Source organism: Oreochromis aureus, linkage group 19 (genome assembly GCF_013358895.1).
Source record: "Oreochromis aureus strain Israel breed Guangdong linkage group 19, ZZ_aureus, whole genome shotgun sequence".
NCBI lineage: Eukaryota > Metazoa > Chordata > Actinopteri > Cichliformes > Cichlidae > Oreochromis > Oreochromis aureus.
In genome coordinates this window covers 24840315-24858343 of record NC_052960.1, presented here as the reverse complement: position 1 = coordinate 24858343, position 18029 = coordinate 24840315, and the positions used below count along the sequence as shown (strand labels likewise).

The window sequence follows — 18029 nt, the reverse complement described above, 5'->3', positions numbered from 1 at the left end:
AAAAGCTCACTAGAATGTTATGTTTTTGGTCATTTAGTTTTTACTTTGTTACCAACCAAAACTGATGGCCATAAAAACTGTAAAATGGTGATGTTGTGTTCATGTTTAGTCATTTCAGAATTTGGAGCCATCGGAGCTTTAGCGGCATTCATCATCATTAAACGTGTGATGAGCATTAAGTAGACCATGTCGTGGCAGATTTCTTTTCTGATGTATTAATCACATACTGTAACCATATCACATTAGTAACAGTAATATCACTTCCTCACTTTAGTATAGTATGCATGCATGTAGAATGTTATCACAGGTAGGCCCCAAGTTTTATTGCACCTTCACGGTGGACCCATTGTAGACTTGAATATCTGCAGACATCCTGGAGGTGACGGGTGATCATAACTTTTCTTAGAGTGGGCGGGGGTCAAGGATGAGCTGGACTGAAGGTATAGGGACATGTGATGTGCTGTGGAATGCTCTTTGTTTGAGAGTGTCTGTGTGGGTATAGAAGATGAGCAACACCACCCAAATTTCAGAAATGATCTTAGTGTTTGGCTGGGACGTTTCTTTCCACATTGTAATGTGTTTATTAAACCCACTTCAAATCAAGCTCACTGAGTGTGTTGCAGGTTATTGTGTTTTATTGTGTTTTAATACAGAAAAAATCAAGTATGACTACTATTGACATTCAAGAGAAACCTTTGCCATCACGTACTTTGGTTTCATATTGTGCTTTCTGGTGCTTATGTTGCATCCTTTAAATAACTGACCTCCTTTCTGCTGCTGTGTGGATACACACTGCAGATATATCTTTTACTAAGTCAAACTAACACTTATCCAGGCCTGGGTTACAGAGGGCAGCAGTCTACACGAGACACCCAGACCTCTCTCTCCCCAGCTCTTCCAGTACAGGGCACTGAGCTGTTCCCAGGCCATCCAGGAAAATCTCTCCAGTGTGATGGGGGTTTTCATGCAAGGTAATTTTTCAGACATATCAGATGTAGATGATTCCTTACTAGTTCAACAAGTGAACTTCTAAAAAGGAGAATTGTAGATTTACACTAGTTGGGAAAGTCTTTTGAAACCATTTCTGAACTATTAATGGTTAACTTCCCTCTGTGCTCCTTGATTTTAGCTTCTAGTCTCCTCCTCCATGGAGGGTGATGCTCCTTGTGGCTGTTCATCTTGTAGCCAAGCGTCTATCATGTTCACTTGTAACCTGCAGTTATCATTCTTATGATTTTTATAATTAACATACGTTGATACTTATTATAGACATTAACTATAACTCCATTCCCTGTCTGTACCATTGCTGTTTTTTCCACATGCTATAAACCCTACAGTTAGTTTACATGTGGATCATCTACTAAACAGAGTAAACAGTGAAAACAAATTGAGCTGGTTTTTGCACATTTATTAAAAAATTTGAACTTACATCTATTTATGTACATCAGACATGTATAATTCTCTGTAATAGTATTTATGGCATGAAAAAACTAGACTTTAACATCATTGTAGTTTTTAAACAAAACGACATATAATAGAATGACACTGACCTGTTTGTGTGTAAAAACAGACACTTGCATACTTATTTACAAACATACATTTTACATGAAATGCACAAAAATTACCAGCATGAATGTGACATCTAGCTTATGTATACAGTAACATACAGTAACTACAGCAAGCATTCACCATCACAGAGTCTGCGTATAATAGGGATTTCAGTCTAAGTAACATCTGAAGGTTTTTCCATGGCATTCACTCTGTATGTCTTTACAGAGATAGACTGTAACACAATATAATACACAATAATATTGCTGCTGTGCAACCAAACTCTCAGTCAGTGATACTCTGACAAGCAAATGTGCGGCTCATCTCACTTCAACTTTGGAGAAAAACCTCCGGGTTCCAGGATCAGCACGGCTCTCTTTCAGTGTGTCCGACAGAGTGGTTTTGACGATTTTCCTGTCGGCTTTGGAGAGGTTTGTCTTGAGTTTGAGCAGAGCCGAAACATGTTTTTCACTGTTGGTGACAGAAAGAAGAAAGGGTTAAAAAAAAAAGTGCTGATTTTCTCTATGTAAAGTCAGAGACTGTGAAAAAAGGATTGTCATGTGAAAGCTGCCACATTTGATATAGAAAATAAAAAAATATAAAGAAATGAGTTTGAGCATTTTTTTTTTTAGCTAAACAGAATCTGCAATGTTTTATTTCACTTTCAACATAAGAATAACAGCAGAAGTTATAACTTCACTGATCCCATCAAGACTTGTTTTTCATTGCCATGTTATGTCTTCTTTTGTAACCAGTTTTCTGCCCCTGACACACATCCTTCCTGCAAACACTAACAGCTGTCATTAACACATTTACTACACCTCTTTAAATTGCTGAGAAGAGGGGAGATGGAAAATGTCTCAGCCCACCTCTGTTGGAAATGTATCAATAGGTGGAGCTACTTTTAGCTCATGTTAGTTCCCATGAATGTAGCTCATCCTGCTCACAAGATATATCTGATACCAATTAAGATGTTTCGCTCAGTCTGCTTCCTGTTTCCCCTCAGCTCTCTCTGAAAAGTATGATTGTTTATCCTGACCTAATGTCTCACAAACCTCTTATCATGATATAGTTCTGTCCTCAATGTTTATGTTACAGTTGATACAACAGGCCCAAAAAATGAGAGCACATTACATTTTATGTGAGTTATACTCTGTATGTTTTTGTATTAAAGTAAATAATGTGTGAGTCAATTCAAAAGTTACCTGAGGTCGGGATAAGCAGATCCCAGTGAAATGATTTGCATCTGTATGGCAGGAATATCTTGGAGTTTTAGCACTTCTGCAATCTTGGTCAGGATTTCCTTTAACCAGTCTTGTTTGGATCCCTGTGAAGACAAATCAGTGATGTCAGTTTAGTCTGCAAGTTTCCCCAAACTGTAATTAACATAGCTCCTGTTTTTGGAAATAATGATGTTTTTCCTTCAGGAGCTATTGGACTGGAATTTCCAGCTAATGGTGTGAAATGTGAAAATCAAATTATCTGAAGTGCCTCAATGCTGTGCTTTATATTAACTATATAGCCCTGATATTAAAGGCCTTAGACTACGTGCCCTTTAGTGATAGAAATGTAGGAGACTCCCGCCCACGCTTGTCTGCAGAAATTGATAACAGGGAACCATCTGCCAGTGGAAATTTACTGGAAGGGATTATGGCAAGGTTGCAGCATCACCAGAGCTGAGAAAAGATGTTTTACAGTTTATAGACAATAACCTATAGGCACGCTATGCAACGTGACTACTGAATGCTTGTGTAATACTGTTGTTTAGACTATAGTGGGACACCCTCTAATAAAACTGTTAAGCGCACACACTGTTATTTTGAGATTCGTGGCAGAGTGTCATGCAGGACGCATCTCCCTTCCAGAAGTAATAAAAGTGTTAAAATGGTCTACTGAGCAGTGTGTTGTCTTCCATCAGATGCTTATGAGGAATCAAAAAACTCGGTGAAGTGTTGATATTTAACACTGGGAAATGTATGTGAATTTTAAATTCTTTCAGTTACACAGATGTTGTTGGAGATGTTAGTTGAATTTGTGACTAAGGTTGTTTCACCCTGTCAAACAATGTTATGCTGATCAGTGTTTGTGCTTGATTGATTTTATTTGTGTCTCAGTTAAAGTGTGCAGTGAAGGTAAGTCTCACCATTCTGGCAAACAGGTTGTGCAATCTCTCTGCATTTTCTTTCACAGTCATGTAAGCCATCAGCTGACGATCCTTGTCCTTCAGTTTGACCTCTCCTTTCAGGAGCCTCCGGACATATTCTACTGTCATTTCCTGCTGAAGCTGACCAATCAGCTCCTGAATGTAAGTAACAAGATCATATTTTAGTCCATTGATTTAAAAGTTGGTAATAATGGCTTCATAGCAAAGTTTCACGCTGTCATGTTTCTACCTGATGACAGGATTGAGTCAAACCCTGAAGTTCTTGAAGCTCTTCTTCAGTGCTATTCAGCAGCTTCTCAAATGTGTTCTTCTTCAGCCAGTCACTGGTTCCCACCTTCTGGTAGTGTGGCTGTGTGGGGAATAAATGTAAGGCATGTTGTTGATCTCTAAAGAGGTTAAGGAAAATTAAGAAAAACTGCCTCTAAATCTGTTTTAAAGAACTTACCTTGAGGATCTTGTGCACAGGGGTTAATAAATAAGTGTGGGCAGACTGTTTCATCTCAGTCAGACCTCGCAAACAGTTTTCCCGCACATTCTTTGGGAATAGATGGCTCTCTGTGATAAGGAAGTCCCTTTAGACAGACCACACAGGACACATCAGCTCACAGTGAAATATTCACCTGTTATGATGTAAAAATTATAATTTTATCTCCATCTAAGTGGATCAGAAACATACCTGAACTGTTTGACACAGCTGAGGTTTGCCTTTATGAAAGCTTTGCTGTGCGGTTTGTTCTGTCTTATGATGTCTTCATGAAACTCTTTATACCTGCAGAAGATTAAGAACAGTTTTCACTTTTATTATCTTGTTTTTCCCAAACATAAAACTAAAATGTATTTTCAAATGACAATATTTAAAAGACAGCTTTGTGAAGCCTTGTTACCTCTGCATGAAGTCTGTCAGGTTGGATGTTATTTTCTGGGCCTTGTGCGGGTCTCTTACAGTTATATGTGCTGATGTCACGATGCCGTTGATAAACTGAAGACAAATGGATTGACAAATCAGTGGCAGTTTTAAGTACTAAAAGCACTTTACACAGCAATGCACTTCCATCATTTTCAGATCCAGTTAAACTAACACCAGGAACCAAACCCAGTGCTTTACAATGTTAGTGACTAACCCAAGTGATTAAGCTACAGAACAGTGGGAGGGTTTGAAACTGTGACTCTGATCTGACAGTAAATGAGTTTTTATAAATGACTGAAACAAAAAATGATGGTCCTTTCTTTGTTTGTTAATCTTTTTCTCAAAGTTTCTCAAAGTCTTTTTCAGTTTGGTTAATATGTGCAGCAGGCTGGAAAATATTTGTCGGCACTTCTTTGGAAAGTTCTAAAGTGAAAACCAGAATAAATTTCATTCTGTACATTTTGTTCTCCTATGATCAAAACAATGTTACGTCATTGCTTCACCACAATAATTTTATTGCACAGTTCTGACATAGCAATTTATTCAAAGCCTCTAATCATGGTCAGTAACGGTCAACAATTAGAAGTCAACGAACCCATGACTCACTATAAGGATCCTTGAAGTTGGCCACGACAAGTGACACCTTTCACTTTGTATTAATACATTTTCATAAAAGTATCGATTTCAGCCTTTTTAATATCAAGTTGTTGCAGCAACTCTACCTGGATGACATCATAGGCCACAGGACTGACGTAGCAACCATCATCTCTTGTCGGCTCCTTTCCTTGATCCCACTCTTTCTTCGCTTCATCCAATACTCGGCCAATAAAAATCATCAGGTCGCTCTAAACACACAACAACACACAGCTGCCACTTTTAAACTGCTTTCACGTGTAAAGATTTAATTACTGACAGTAACAATTACATCTACAATATTATGCTCAAAAAGATAAAACCAGTAACTCTTTGATGCTGGACTTGTAAATCTCATTTTAAGCCCTGCAATGTCCATACTGATTAACTGGATACACGCCTTAGACACACTGTGTTACCTGTTGTTTGCTGAGGTACTGCTCCTCCAGAGATTTCAGTAACTCGTCAGGAAGCAGGTTTCCCAGCTCTTCAGTATTGATATTACTGGCCAGCTCAGGTTTTTCAAGGATTCTGGTACACAGAGCAGATAACACATAAGTTTCTATAAACACTCCACGTTGTGTTTAGTCTACAAAAGTGACATTTTATTTTGCTCATTAAGAAAACAAGAAATTAGCCGTTACATTTGTATTATTACTCACTATCTGTAATTGTTCAGGTATTTATTCTTCAAGGATCAGTGAAGGACCTCACACTGACAGACATCATCATGTTTCGGCACAGAAAGATGCTACTTCAAACAATAATTGAACTGGTGGCTTACCCTGGATAAAACTCCTTCACCCATCGCAGGAGGAAACTGCAGTCCTTGTCATCCAGAACAAAGTCTGCAATCTTTTTGAGTCTTGCGCTGAAAGTTTGATGGTACTGTCTTGCATAAAAGTTACAGATGTCCATCTCTGGTGGGTAGCAGTTCTTCACCACCTCCACCACCCACTGCAGGTCCTCCTTCAGCTGCCTGCCCATGGACTGGATGTCTGCCTGGATCGAGGACTGGTTCACCTGGTCACCAGTGGGGCTCGATGGGTTCTCCAAACGACTATACACTAATTCATGGAGCACTTTGTCATGGTGCTCCTTCCACTTCTTGGGCCTCCAGGCTCGTCTTTGTTTCCACAGCTGGTCCTGCTCTTCCTCAAGGTTGATGGCTTTCACTGCAGATATCAAAGCAGACACCTCTTCCTCACTGCTGAGAGAAAGACTCTGCTGCACGGTCTGCTCTATACGCTTTTCAAGGGCTTTCTGGTCTGCAGCAAGCTTTTTTACTGCTTCCTCGTGATCTTTAATTGCATCAGTCTCGGTTATCTCTCCAAACAGATGTTTCTCCCTGTCTATCAACAGTTGAGCTGCTTCAAACAGGTATTGTCCTTCAAGGCATTCCTCAAAAGTAGGATTCACTGGTGGACGAAAACAAAGATCAATCATTTTTCAAACAGTTCACATTTCTCCTAAAATCAAGTATTTAACATTTCTGGAAGAAATGGAGAAAGTTATTTCTGTAATAGAGGTGGGTTTTTTTTACACATCAACACTATTTTGTGGAACAACCGTAACATCAATTTCCTTTTCTTTTTTTAATATGCCACACAAAACACAATTTAGTTGAAATACAGAGGTTTAACAGGAAATAGCTAATAACAGATGGATGTATGTCACTCACCAACTGGCTTCTCTTCTTCAGTAGGTGATTGGTGTCCATCAGTAGTGGAAGAACCGTTGTTGTTGGTTTGAGCTGTGGGGCTTCGCCAGAACTTTTTAAACCATTTTCCTCCAGCTCTTAAAGTTTGTTCAGGGGAACTGTTGGATGTGGCTGTTGTGGATGAACCCGACTGGGTCCGCATTCTTCTCCAGGTCGTAAAACGTGACCAACAAGCCAAGAAAGGTGCTGACAAATCTGCAATAAAAATGATATATTATATGATTGGCATAAAATAAACATTTTAGCCTTGTGTACAGCATGACCATGAAATTAAAAACAGAGTAAACCATAAATCTGCAATATGTACATTGTCATAATAAATAATAATCAATAAATAAATACACTGAATTGCTTTGAATTCCAATAAAATTACAAAAAGAACAATTGAAAATCTGCTATCCGAGATTTCTGCTTTATAAATCCCACAATTATCACCAGCACAGTAACTTAACTACATGATAAAAAAAACACAAAAACAAAAAAACTGTCATGTTTCATGCAGGAAAGAAGATGAAAAAACACTTTTTACAGAACAACACATTTGAAAATGAGACATAAACAACATCAGCCCTAACACAACAAAGAAAACTACTGAAATCAGAAAAAACACGAAACCTCATCCAATCTAATTACAACAATACGCCAAAGTAAGTCTGTAAAAAGTATTTCTGTGGCCAAACAAACTATCCACATTATAGATATATATATATCTATGAAGTCTTTCAAATTCTACTCACATAAGCTTCACAGTCACTGCTTTGAAAGTAACTGCAGCTACTGTGAGCTTTTATGTCTAACGACACAAGCTCCTCCTGCTCAGACGATGTAGGGAAATTTCAGAGAGACCCACAGAGCCACACATGCAATCCCTCCCCTTCCAAAGCACACAGTTACACACACATACATGTGCGCACACACACACACACGGAAAGTAGTGCCGTTTTTAGCGCATCCGCATTTTTCTTATGTGGTTTCTGGACCAACTTCTCTTAACAGGGACTTCGTTGACTGTTAGGAAATGTTGTACAGTCTTTCATACTTTCTTTTAAACTTTCATGATCCTGTACTTTTATTTTTATGCCATTAGCAGGGCAATTGCACAACAACACTAAAAGCTCACTAGAATGTTATGTTTTTTAGTGTTTATTTTGTAACCAACCAAAACTGATGGCCATAAAAAGTGTAAAAAGGTGATGTTGTGTTCATGTTTAGTCATTTCAGAAGTTGGAGCCATCAGAGCTTTAGCGGCATCCACTTCATTAAACACTGATGAGTATTAAATAGACCGTCAGTGTTTTTTTGTTTGATTTTAAAAGGAAAGATATTATAATCAGTATGAATCACTTATTTGTTAGACTCCTAAATAAGCTAAAGGTGGAAGTTTGTGACTTTGTGAAAGTAAAAACACAGAACCATGACAACTAATACTGCCAAACCTCAACCCAGACCACCACACTTAACCAGATTGGTTGGATTTCAGAAAGTCGAAGTGTGTAGTACGTTTTGGATGGCACTGACAAATAAAGACTGTTGTTTTTGTTTGGTGGCTCAGTGAAACATTGAGCTGACTGTTATGACAGACAAACATAAAAGCAAATGAAATAAAATTGTTGAAAACATATCTGAACAAGTATTAAAATGATTTTTCTTTCTGCCAGATGATGTATCCTTGCAATTGTCTGTTGTTACAGCAGCATTCAGAATAACACACTGATGGAGTCAGGGTCACAAAAGTAAATGATGCTTTAACTTGGTTTGGGTATCAGTTAATTATAAAAGGTTTATTTATATATGTGAGCGACTCTTTAGATCAGTTATTCTGTTTTAATACAGAAAAGGTCCAGTACGACTTACTTCCTTACTTTGGTTTCATATTGTTCTTTCTGGTGTTTACATTGCATCTTTTAAACGATTGACATCCACTTTGACCTTTCTGCTGCTGTGTGGATACACACAGCATCTTTTACTAAGTCAAACAAACATTTATCCAGGCCTGGGTTACAGAGGGCTGCAGTCTACACAGAAACACCCAGATCTCTCTCTCCCTAGCTCTTCCAGTACAGGGCACTGAGCTGTTCCCGGGCCATCCAGTGGAATCTCTCCAGTGTGATGGGGGTCTGCCTGAGGGCCTTATCCCAGCTGGATATACTTGAAAGCTCTCACCTAGGAGGCACCCTAGTCATATATCCAAACAACTGGCCCCTTTCCATGTGGAGGAGCAGCAGTTCTGAGTCCCTCCGAATGATTGAGATTCTCAGCCTATCTCTAAGTGAAAGTCCCTGTTAGGTTTTGTATTGTGATTGTCATTTATGCTTAGAAATATTTAATCATATATGCTTAGAAGTGTATAATCAATTGTGTAGTGATAGGATGTGTGATCTTTAGTAGGCTGTAAAAGGCTTTGTGTGCATTCCAGAGCTCCCCTACTTTCACACCCACATTTTAGGAGCCTGGGAGAGGTCGTACTTTGTCTTATTGTTTTATGGTAGGATAAACTGTTTTAGTCTAAGTACCTTTTGTTTAGATGGACGGCTCTGGGGAGTCATCCTGGGGTCACAGTTTGACCCCCCACACACAGATACACAGATACACACACACACACACACACACACACACACACACACACACACACACACACACACACACACACACACACACACACACAAGGTATTCTTTGTTCACATGCATACCTATGTAAGATGTCATATGTTAATGAACCTATGCATATTCATGTAACCACAATAAAAGAGCAGTGTTACAGGAGAGTGGACGAGAGCAACTGGGGTCAAGCGAAGGAACGGCGTTTGTTCAGTTCTCTCCCGTGCACGTGAAACATAAAGAACTTCGCCTACTTCGTGTCTTGCTTGCTGTGTAATTACATTGTCTTCAACGTTCCAGCGAATAGGTTCAAGCTACAAACCTATCAGTCCCCCTACCCTTCTTAGAAAGGTTATTTCCAGCATTTGTATCCACAGTCTCATGTTTTTGGTCACTACCAAGAGCTCTTGGCCATTAGTGAGAGTAGGAACATAGACCAGCTAAATGTCACCATTTAATTTAAGACAAAAAATACAAAAATAAAGTGTTAGTGTTTTCATGACTGAGACTTTGGCATCAAACACCATTTCTACAGTCCTATCCTACAGTCCTGTCAAAAGGACACAGTTGCCTCTTTGTTGATGCCACATTAGTGGCGGTTGGGTAAACAGAGTAAACAGACTTTCTGTTCAAATTAAAAGGAACAACAGCTTGGTCGGGCAGAAAGGATTTTACTCAGCATTGTGGAGGAGGTGCCAGGAGATGAGTTGGAGCAAGGCAGGATCAGACAGGAAGCTGAAAGCTGAGAGGAAGAGATAAAAGCTTTGAGGATGCCCAAGAGGGAGAATGTGTTTGTAGCCACCCCCTATAATAATATGTATTGTTTAATGCAGCGCTGTGACAAAGTGGAGGAGCAGTTGCAATGCTCTCATTTGTCCCATATGTGTTTAGCTTTTTTTTGCACATTGTACACATTATTCTGTTTCTATGTATTTGCTATGATTTGCTATTTGTCAAGTAACATTGCTTCACTCACTATCCCGGGTTTGTTTGTGTAAGCGTTCTGTTGCCGGCAAATCAAACATTCTGCAAATTAAGACAAATACTTAGTTATGTTTCTTTATATTTTATTATGTTACAGATTAAGTCATTTGTTCATACTTACTTTGTTTGTCTTTTCAGTCTTCATGAGGGTCAGGTGTGGGGAAACGCCCGCCTGGCATTTCATCATTTTAAAAACCTGATGATGTCAAACATGACATCAGCAGGTCAAACAAGTGGAGGGGTTTCTTTTTCCATAGAGATGCTTCCTTTTGTTTGTGTTAAGGTTTAAAGGAATTTGTTGAATGTTTTTCTTTTTGTTAATACTGCCATTTAGTTGTGTAAATGTGCGTATTAGAAGTGTGAAGAGGTTTTGTGTTTTTAAATCATCTGTGTAGAGTTTTAGATCCCTCAGTTTGAGTGAGTGGTACTGGCTGGGCAATTGGAGGGAAATTGATGGCCCTATTTAAAGCCAGTCTCTACCAGATGCAGGAGAGGAGAGGTGAGCTGTGTTACCAGAGCCATGTTATGTTGTGTTTTGTTAATAGAGTTTATTTGGGGGAAGTTTTGTTAAGTTACATTAAATTAAGTTCACTGTAAATAAATTGCTCACCTTTGAAAATTTGAAATGTCTGCATAGTCTGCTTCCCTACCACCTTCCTTGACGTTTGAGTCTGACTACTTCACAAGCGCCCTGAAGGCTTTAAGTATTATGATGTCTAGATGGAGAAATGACAACAACACATACACGCACAAACCCCTGCGTAGGCTCCTCTAAACCTTTTAGCTCCGTGTTCTGTTGCGCTATATAAACACCAGTCCATTTAAGATGCCTTTCTTTCTTTATCCCGATCTGGGAGATGTAATTATTGGACTAACAAAAAGAGAACGACAAGCTCACACTCGTACACTTTGGAAGGAAATCCACGCAGATGCAGGAAGAACATGCAAACGCTCCACATGAAGGCCCCAGCCGACTACGAGGCGCTTGTTGCTGTAGAGCGCTAACCACTAAAGTGAGGCACAAAAGGTCAAAACAAGTTTTGTTTTCTTGCTCTGGTGTTTTTTCAGATCTGAGGCAATTGTTCTTCCCCTTCAAGGCCCTCTATGATTTCATATAAAATTGCAATGGCAATTGAGACACATTCAAAGTGTCTCTTTTGCAATTTAAATGACTTCAACTGATTTTTATAGTAACATTTTTGTCAGTTAAAAGTGTCAGCCACATTTGACCTGTGTGGTTTTTACTGCCTATAAGTTAAATCTCCTGCTGTGATACAGTAACAGTTTTTCTTACCGTTCACTCTGTAAGATCTGCAGGATCTGCGGGGGAAGCAGCGGGGAAATGTCGAACACATTTTTCCTTAATGCAGCAACTAACAGCCGTGTCTCAGCAGCAGATCAACTCAAGTGAGTCGAGGATGAGATGCAAATAAGTACGCAAATACCATTTGATGTGAGGATGTTGGTGAAGTCACACAGTGAGAAACGCTGCTCCGTTTACTGTTTTTTCACCTATGTGGGCTTCCTCTGAGTTTGCACCTATGATATGAGAGTGAAACTGTAAAACCTCATAGTGGGTGAGATGTGTTCAAGAGGCAAAATCTCACGTTCACTCAGGAGCTTAATAACTTAATTCCACATATATATATTTTGCACACATAATACTTGCTTTTGTACAACTACTGTTCATAAAACATCTAGGCAAAAGGAGGAACATAAAGAATATTTTCACTTCCTTAAGAAAAACAGAAGTGTCAGGCCTGAACAGATTTAACTCTGTTTTCTATTATTTGCCACAAAAAATGTGAGGTATCTTCCAAACAGCGCTTAGCTTACATGCATGTGACGTAAACGTACTGATATTGTTAACAAAAGAAGTAAGTAGCAATACATTTATTTCAGGGCTAAGAAAGACATTTAAGCTCTGTTAAAAACTGCAACTAAGTCACAGATAATAATGTGTGAGTGCTCTGAGGCTAAGGAACAAAACCAAAACTCCAAATGGGCACCCTGGACTGCTTTGAAAAATGTGAAGGAAGTCATACATTTAAGTATATCTTTACAGGTTTTTCAGCTTGTCTTCATCATAAAAGCAGGAAAAGTTGTATGGCCCTATGGCCATTCATACATAAAATAAAGAGAGGATGAATAGTACCCTTGCTACTACCAATAGTACCCACAAGAAACTGTTCGCCATTTGCCATTTTTCTTTTCTTTTCACAGGTTTCTGTGATTCTTTCATTTGAAAGTTTAGAAAACACTCATAGCTGGATGTAAAGTTTAGATTCCCTTAAAACCCAAAATCTTAACTGATTATAATCTGATGTTGATATCTCTCTGTGTCTCATGCACATATAGACTGTAGCACCCCCTATCAGTCAGCTTCCTATTTCAAACTCTACTTGAGCTTTTAAAAAGATTACACACTCAATTTGTGCTTCTCTGGTTTCAAAAACAGGCTTTCAACCTGTTTGGGGATAATAAATTAGAAATTTATCCTACCATTTAACTCTGAGCTAGAACTGAAAGTGGAGTTTGCCAAACGTGATGGAAATATAAATGTTTAAATTGCCAACAAAGTTAAGCCACTGGAGAAAATAAAATTTTGAAGAAATCTGCTGGTCTTTTGATCTGAGATTGTTTCCTGAAATAAAATACAGGGAATCCATTTTAGACTTTAACCAAACCAAATTTAAAATAAAGAAATTTTTGCTCTAGTATATTCATGATCCTGTACTTTTATTCCCCCCCCCCCCTCTTTTTTTTTTTAAATATAATTGTAGGGGCCTTTAACTTGAATACATGAAGATCATAAATTGGGATGCTGTAAAACAAGCTTTTTGTCTCTCCTGTTTCCAAAAGAGGAAGCATTTTCATGTTTTTTGCTCATAATATCTTAATTTTAAAGTCTTTCCCACAATGTCACAAGACATTGGTGCAACCTGACATGTAACCACAGGGTTAATACAAAATAGTCTTTGCAAAAAGTGAAAGTATTAGAACTGTTGTCTGCTAAGTTCTGTGATGGAGGAAACCAGCTGGTGAAACAGGAACTGGCAGACACCGCAATTACCAAAGCCAGAAAGAGTGGAACTATGGCCCTGCTATAAGAAAAGGGAGACTTTACAGGAAATAGCCCCATTATTATTCATCTGCTGCTGCATTTACTAGATGTCTGCAGTTATTAATGCTGGGAGGTTGTGACTAGAGGAGGTCAAAGGTGTTCTTGTCCAAGCACAGCCAGGAAAAACACAGAAACCATGATACGCATACCTGTAATTTCCACTCATTTTGCATTCTGAAGAAGAAAACACAATCTGAGACCATATTTACACTTTTTTTTAGGATAGCACAAAAGCCTTGTCTTCATATCAATAACTAAGATTTGCTTTTTATGTGTTAAATCTTATGGATGCAAAAGGTCTTAAAGGAAAGAAGAACTTGACAATGAAGGTCAACAGAAGTAATTGCTTATTTAAAAATATGCATTTTTACGCAGTCATTTGGACTGCAAGTAAACATGTGAATCCTGCAGAGTTACCTGGTTTTCTGCACTCATACTTTATAAAATATATAGAATAGAATAGAATAGAATAGAATAGCTTTTTATTGTCACTGATACAAGAACAGTGAAAGGCAGTTTGGCATCTCTCCATGTGTGTGGAGCACACAATAGCGTAAGTATTTACACAATAACAGACAAATTTACATTTACACAAGAAAGATATGTACAAGTTGTACATACACCTGCAAACATACATGCACATACATACATATATGTATATATACATATTTGCATCCGTACATACATACACACACATATTTCCACATACACGCTTACATCTATATACATACACATACATGCCATCTAACTAGCAGGTGCATTGAGAGGTGCAGTGTGATCAGTGATATTGCACATTGAGTGCGTGTGTGTGTGTGGGGGGGGCGGGGATGATATTGCACATTGAGTGTGTGTGTGTGTGTGGGGGGGGGGGATGATATTGCACATTGAGTGGGGGGGGGGGTGCTGTTGGAACTATACTAAATAATGTTATAATATATTCACCTCAGACAATCTATTGTACTCATAATGGGCCAGCAATGATATTCATTTTTTTTTTGTCCTTATTAAACAAAGCAACCACTGAACTATCACACTGCTTTTGTTGAAAAGTAAGTGGTCTAACGGTCTGCTACTTGGTCTTCCTCTGTCTCTGTTATTCATAATCTGTGTGATGATGTTTGCATGTTAGCCTGTAATGGCCTTTTGTTGCCATTCATAGTGTTATGTGTGTTCAGCCAGTTCAATCTTACTTTTACTTTTCCAGTAACATCGAGAAATATTAAGGCGCTCACTTCTTAAATGTGACACAAGCAGATGATTAAAGCCTGAACAGAGTGGACATTAGCTATAAGGATTCCTTTGATATCACAGCTGCTACTCTTTTAAACTCACAGAGTGTTCCAGACGAAGCACCGTCTGGAACACTCTGTGGGCTAATCACGAAATATGAACTCTTTGAAATAATTTTGCTTTATGCAAATAAACTATCCCTATGAGGAATTCTATTTTAGGATCTCTAACCTACCCTTACATTTTTACAACTTAGCAGTAGTACTGATAAGTCTATTAACTTACACAGTTTTTAGACTTTTACCACCTTTGCTCCCTGGCTTAAAATGATCTGCAGCACCATAATATACACCAAAATCCACACACTATCCATCCATTCTCTTCCACTTATCCTTATCTGGGGGAGCCTGTCCCAGCTATGGATATGCATATGGTGAGAGGCAGGGTACAGCCTGGATAGATCACCAGTCTGTCGAAGAGCTAACACACAGAGGTTAATCAACTAACCCAACCATGCTAAATGCATGTGTTTGTATTGTGAGGGGAAGCTGCAGTACTCAGAATGTACAAACTCCACACAAAAAGGCCCTACCTGCTTCCTGCTGTGAGGTAACCGTGCTAACCACCACGCCATTGTGCTACAGTCAAAAAAAGAAGCATGATTTTATTTACTTTACATGCACAGTCTGTGTAAAAAATGTAATATCTGTTGTTCAAAAGAGCAAACCCAGTCAATATGAAAACTCCAAGTAAACCTGCTATCACTGCTTATCAGACTGAACCTGTACAACAGAGTGACCACGGATACTCCAAAGGTCTCTTGGGTTTTCTTTCTTTTCAAAATTACCACAATGCCACAAACTGTCATTTATTGAAAATCATCATATCCGCTTTCTCGTGAAGCAGACTTTAACTTTGAACTATCATATGAGTGTTTAAAAATAGAGTTCTGCATGCGCTTAGCCAAGACTTCATTTTTAGAAAGTGCAAAAAAATAGGAGATCTAACACAACTTTGAGCAGCACCAGTACTCATTTCTTTCAACTGGGACAGAGTGTTATTGACTTTAAATAAGAATGATACCATTTAATGATTAGGGGGGTACATCCAATTGTTTTTGCTTGTGGAAAAAAGAAAAGAGTAGATAGCATTAAATGCAGCGCTAAAATCTATAAAAAGCAGCTGAACATAAGCTGTGGGATCTTCAAGATGTTTTAAAACAAAGTGCATAATGCTATGTTTTGTGTGCTGTGTGTGCTATGTGTATGTGCATAATGTTATGTGTGCTTCTCTCAGGACTTCAGACATTCTGTAAGCCTGTTTTAGTGATGCTCGAGTCAGATTTAAAGGAACTCAGGGCTCTTGACATTTGGGAGAAAACACTGGCACAAAAATACCCCTGATTGTTATGGTCTTTTTATATGTGAGCAGCAACTAGCAATGGTTTGTGGTTAGTGATCAGAGGTATATCTAGAAGACTGGCACGGATAGCAAAGAGGGAAACTATGAAAGGAGACCAAGAGGCAGGAATACAATCACCAACTGCAACAGAAACATAGCAGTCTCTAACATGGGCAGGAGGGCAAGGAGGAGGTGTTGTTCTGTTTTGTCAAATAGCTAGATGATGAGTTAAAGACTTGCTTAACCTCTGTGGGGATTATTGTTCTATAAATCAAATTTTGTTTTTGTGCCACTGTCACTTTCAAATTATTTTAAAGCCATTGCTTTGGATTGTGGTTAAATAAAATTTTTAATATTTAAAAACTTTATTAGGAAGATACACTGTGGTTTGCTTTCAACATGACTGGCAAGGGACTCATAACAGCATGTATATTACCAATTACCAATTGTATTTTCCATCCACCTGTTAGTGCTGTCTTTATGTCGCAGTCTTGCTATGGTCAGTAGTTTTGGTAGGTTGGACTATCAGCATCCAGTCTCCATCAGATTGTTATCTGTGATAATCAGGCTCCGTCATGGCTCTAGTTCACAAAGCGCTAACGTTTCCGTTCTCTTGGTTTCCAGTCTTTACTACATGGCTTCTGAGTGCACACCCCTTTAATACCCACTGACCAGTGAAGTTGATCTATTTCATCTGGAAGATTCAGGCCAAATACTTACTGGTCATCTGAATCACCTTACCACAGAAACCGGACATATCATCTTTGCTTCTTTCAAGTAAGGACGCTTTTCAGCACCATTAGGTAATCTTTGACATATAACTTGGCCTGGACTCATTCTCCTCTCTCCCAAAGTTGCCCTCTCGGACTGTCTGACCAGTTTTCCCAAGCCTCCTCATTTTCTCAATTCCAGAAATAAAAACTTTGAACCATAAATTGTTAAGTCTTGGGTCCTGCTGAGTTCAGCTCGAGTTTGAGTGCTGGCCTCTATTTCAGTATTTCAGTGCCTTTATTAAGCCAGTTCACTGCTTCACAATGCCACTTTGACAGTGGAACCACAATCTGAGTGGGTGCATTTTATAGTTAGTGAAATGAGTGTGTGTTAGTGCTAATATGGTACAATATGGCTAAGAGCCTACATTAGAGCACATAAGAGCCTAAAACCTACATTGATAGAATGACAGAGGAAGCAGATGCCACAAAGCAGGCAGTGCTTTTCAAAGTAGGGTCTTGTTAATAGCATCTAACTTTGAACTTAGGGCCTGTTTATGCTAATCAAACTATTCTAATTTTTCTAAAAATACAACCCCCCCCCCAGCAATTTCACTTGTAAAATTCAGATTTGGAAATTGTAAGTTTCTAACATTTATGTGACCTAAATTTGTAGGATACAGTCCATAGTTGTTTGATTAATGTGCAGCTTATCAAACAGGTTTAGGGCGGTGGTGCAGATTGTAGTTGACTCATATGATGTGGAAATTTGGTTAACGTTTGTGCTACATTTGCATTTAAACCTCTGTAGTGGAGGGAGTGTGTCTTTCTGAATCACAGAAGCTCATCAGAATAAAAAAGCCCACATCTATCATGTTCCTGGGTTGGCTGACCCAACGCTTTGAGTTGAATATATTTTGATGGTTTATGATTTATGTTTAAGTTCATTTAGCTGTCTTAAGCTAATCTGTTTGGCCTAGGTTGCCCTGTTGTAGTTCATTGTTTATAAG

The 18029-nt window shown here is 38.6% G+C and overlaps 1 protein-coding gene across 2 annotated transcripts; it reads right to left on the bottom strand.

Annotated features, from left to right (window-relative positions):
• Window positions 1-1387: 1387 nt before the first annotated feature.
• LOC120435025 (tumor necrosis factor alpha-induced protein 2-like) lies at window positions 1388-11977 on the bottom strand. 2 transcript variants are annotated; one of them, XM_039603762.1, is made up of 12 exons: window positions 11849-11977; window positions 6934-7167; window positions 6037-6670; window positions 5672-5783; window positions 5342-5464; window positions 4597-4691; window positions 4389-4481; window positions 4158-4284; window positions 3942-4061; window positions 3692-3847; window positions 2754-2875; window positions 1388-2019 (listed from the first exon to the last, which is right to left on the bottom strand). In XM_039603762.1, exons 1-12 carry the CDS (start codon window positions 11907-11909, stop codon window positions 1869-1871), a joined length of 2028 nt encoding a protein of 675 aa, XP_039459696.1. In that variant the 5' UTR covers window positions 11910-11977; the 3' UTR covers window positions 1388-1868. The 2 variants fall into 2 exon arrangements, with proteins under 2 accessions (XP_039459696.1, XP_039459697.1); XM_039603763.1 differs by lacking the exon at window positions 11849-11977 and adding an exon at window positions 7710-7782.
• Between the last annotated feature and the right edge of the window lie 6052 nt (window positions 11978-18029).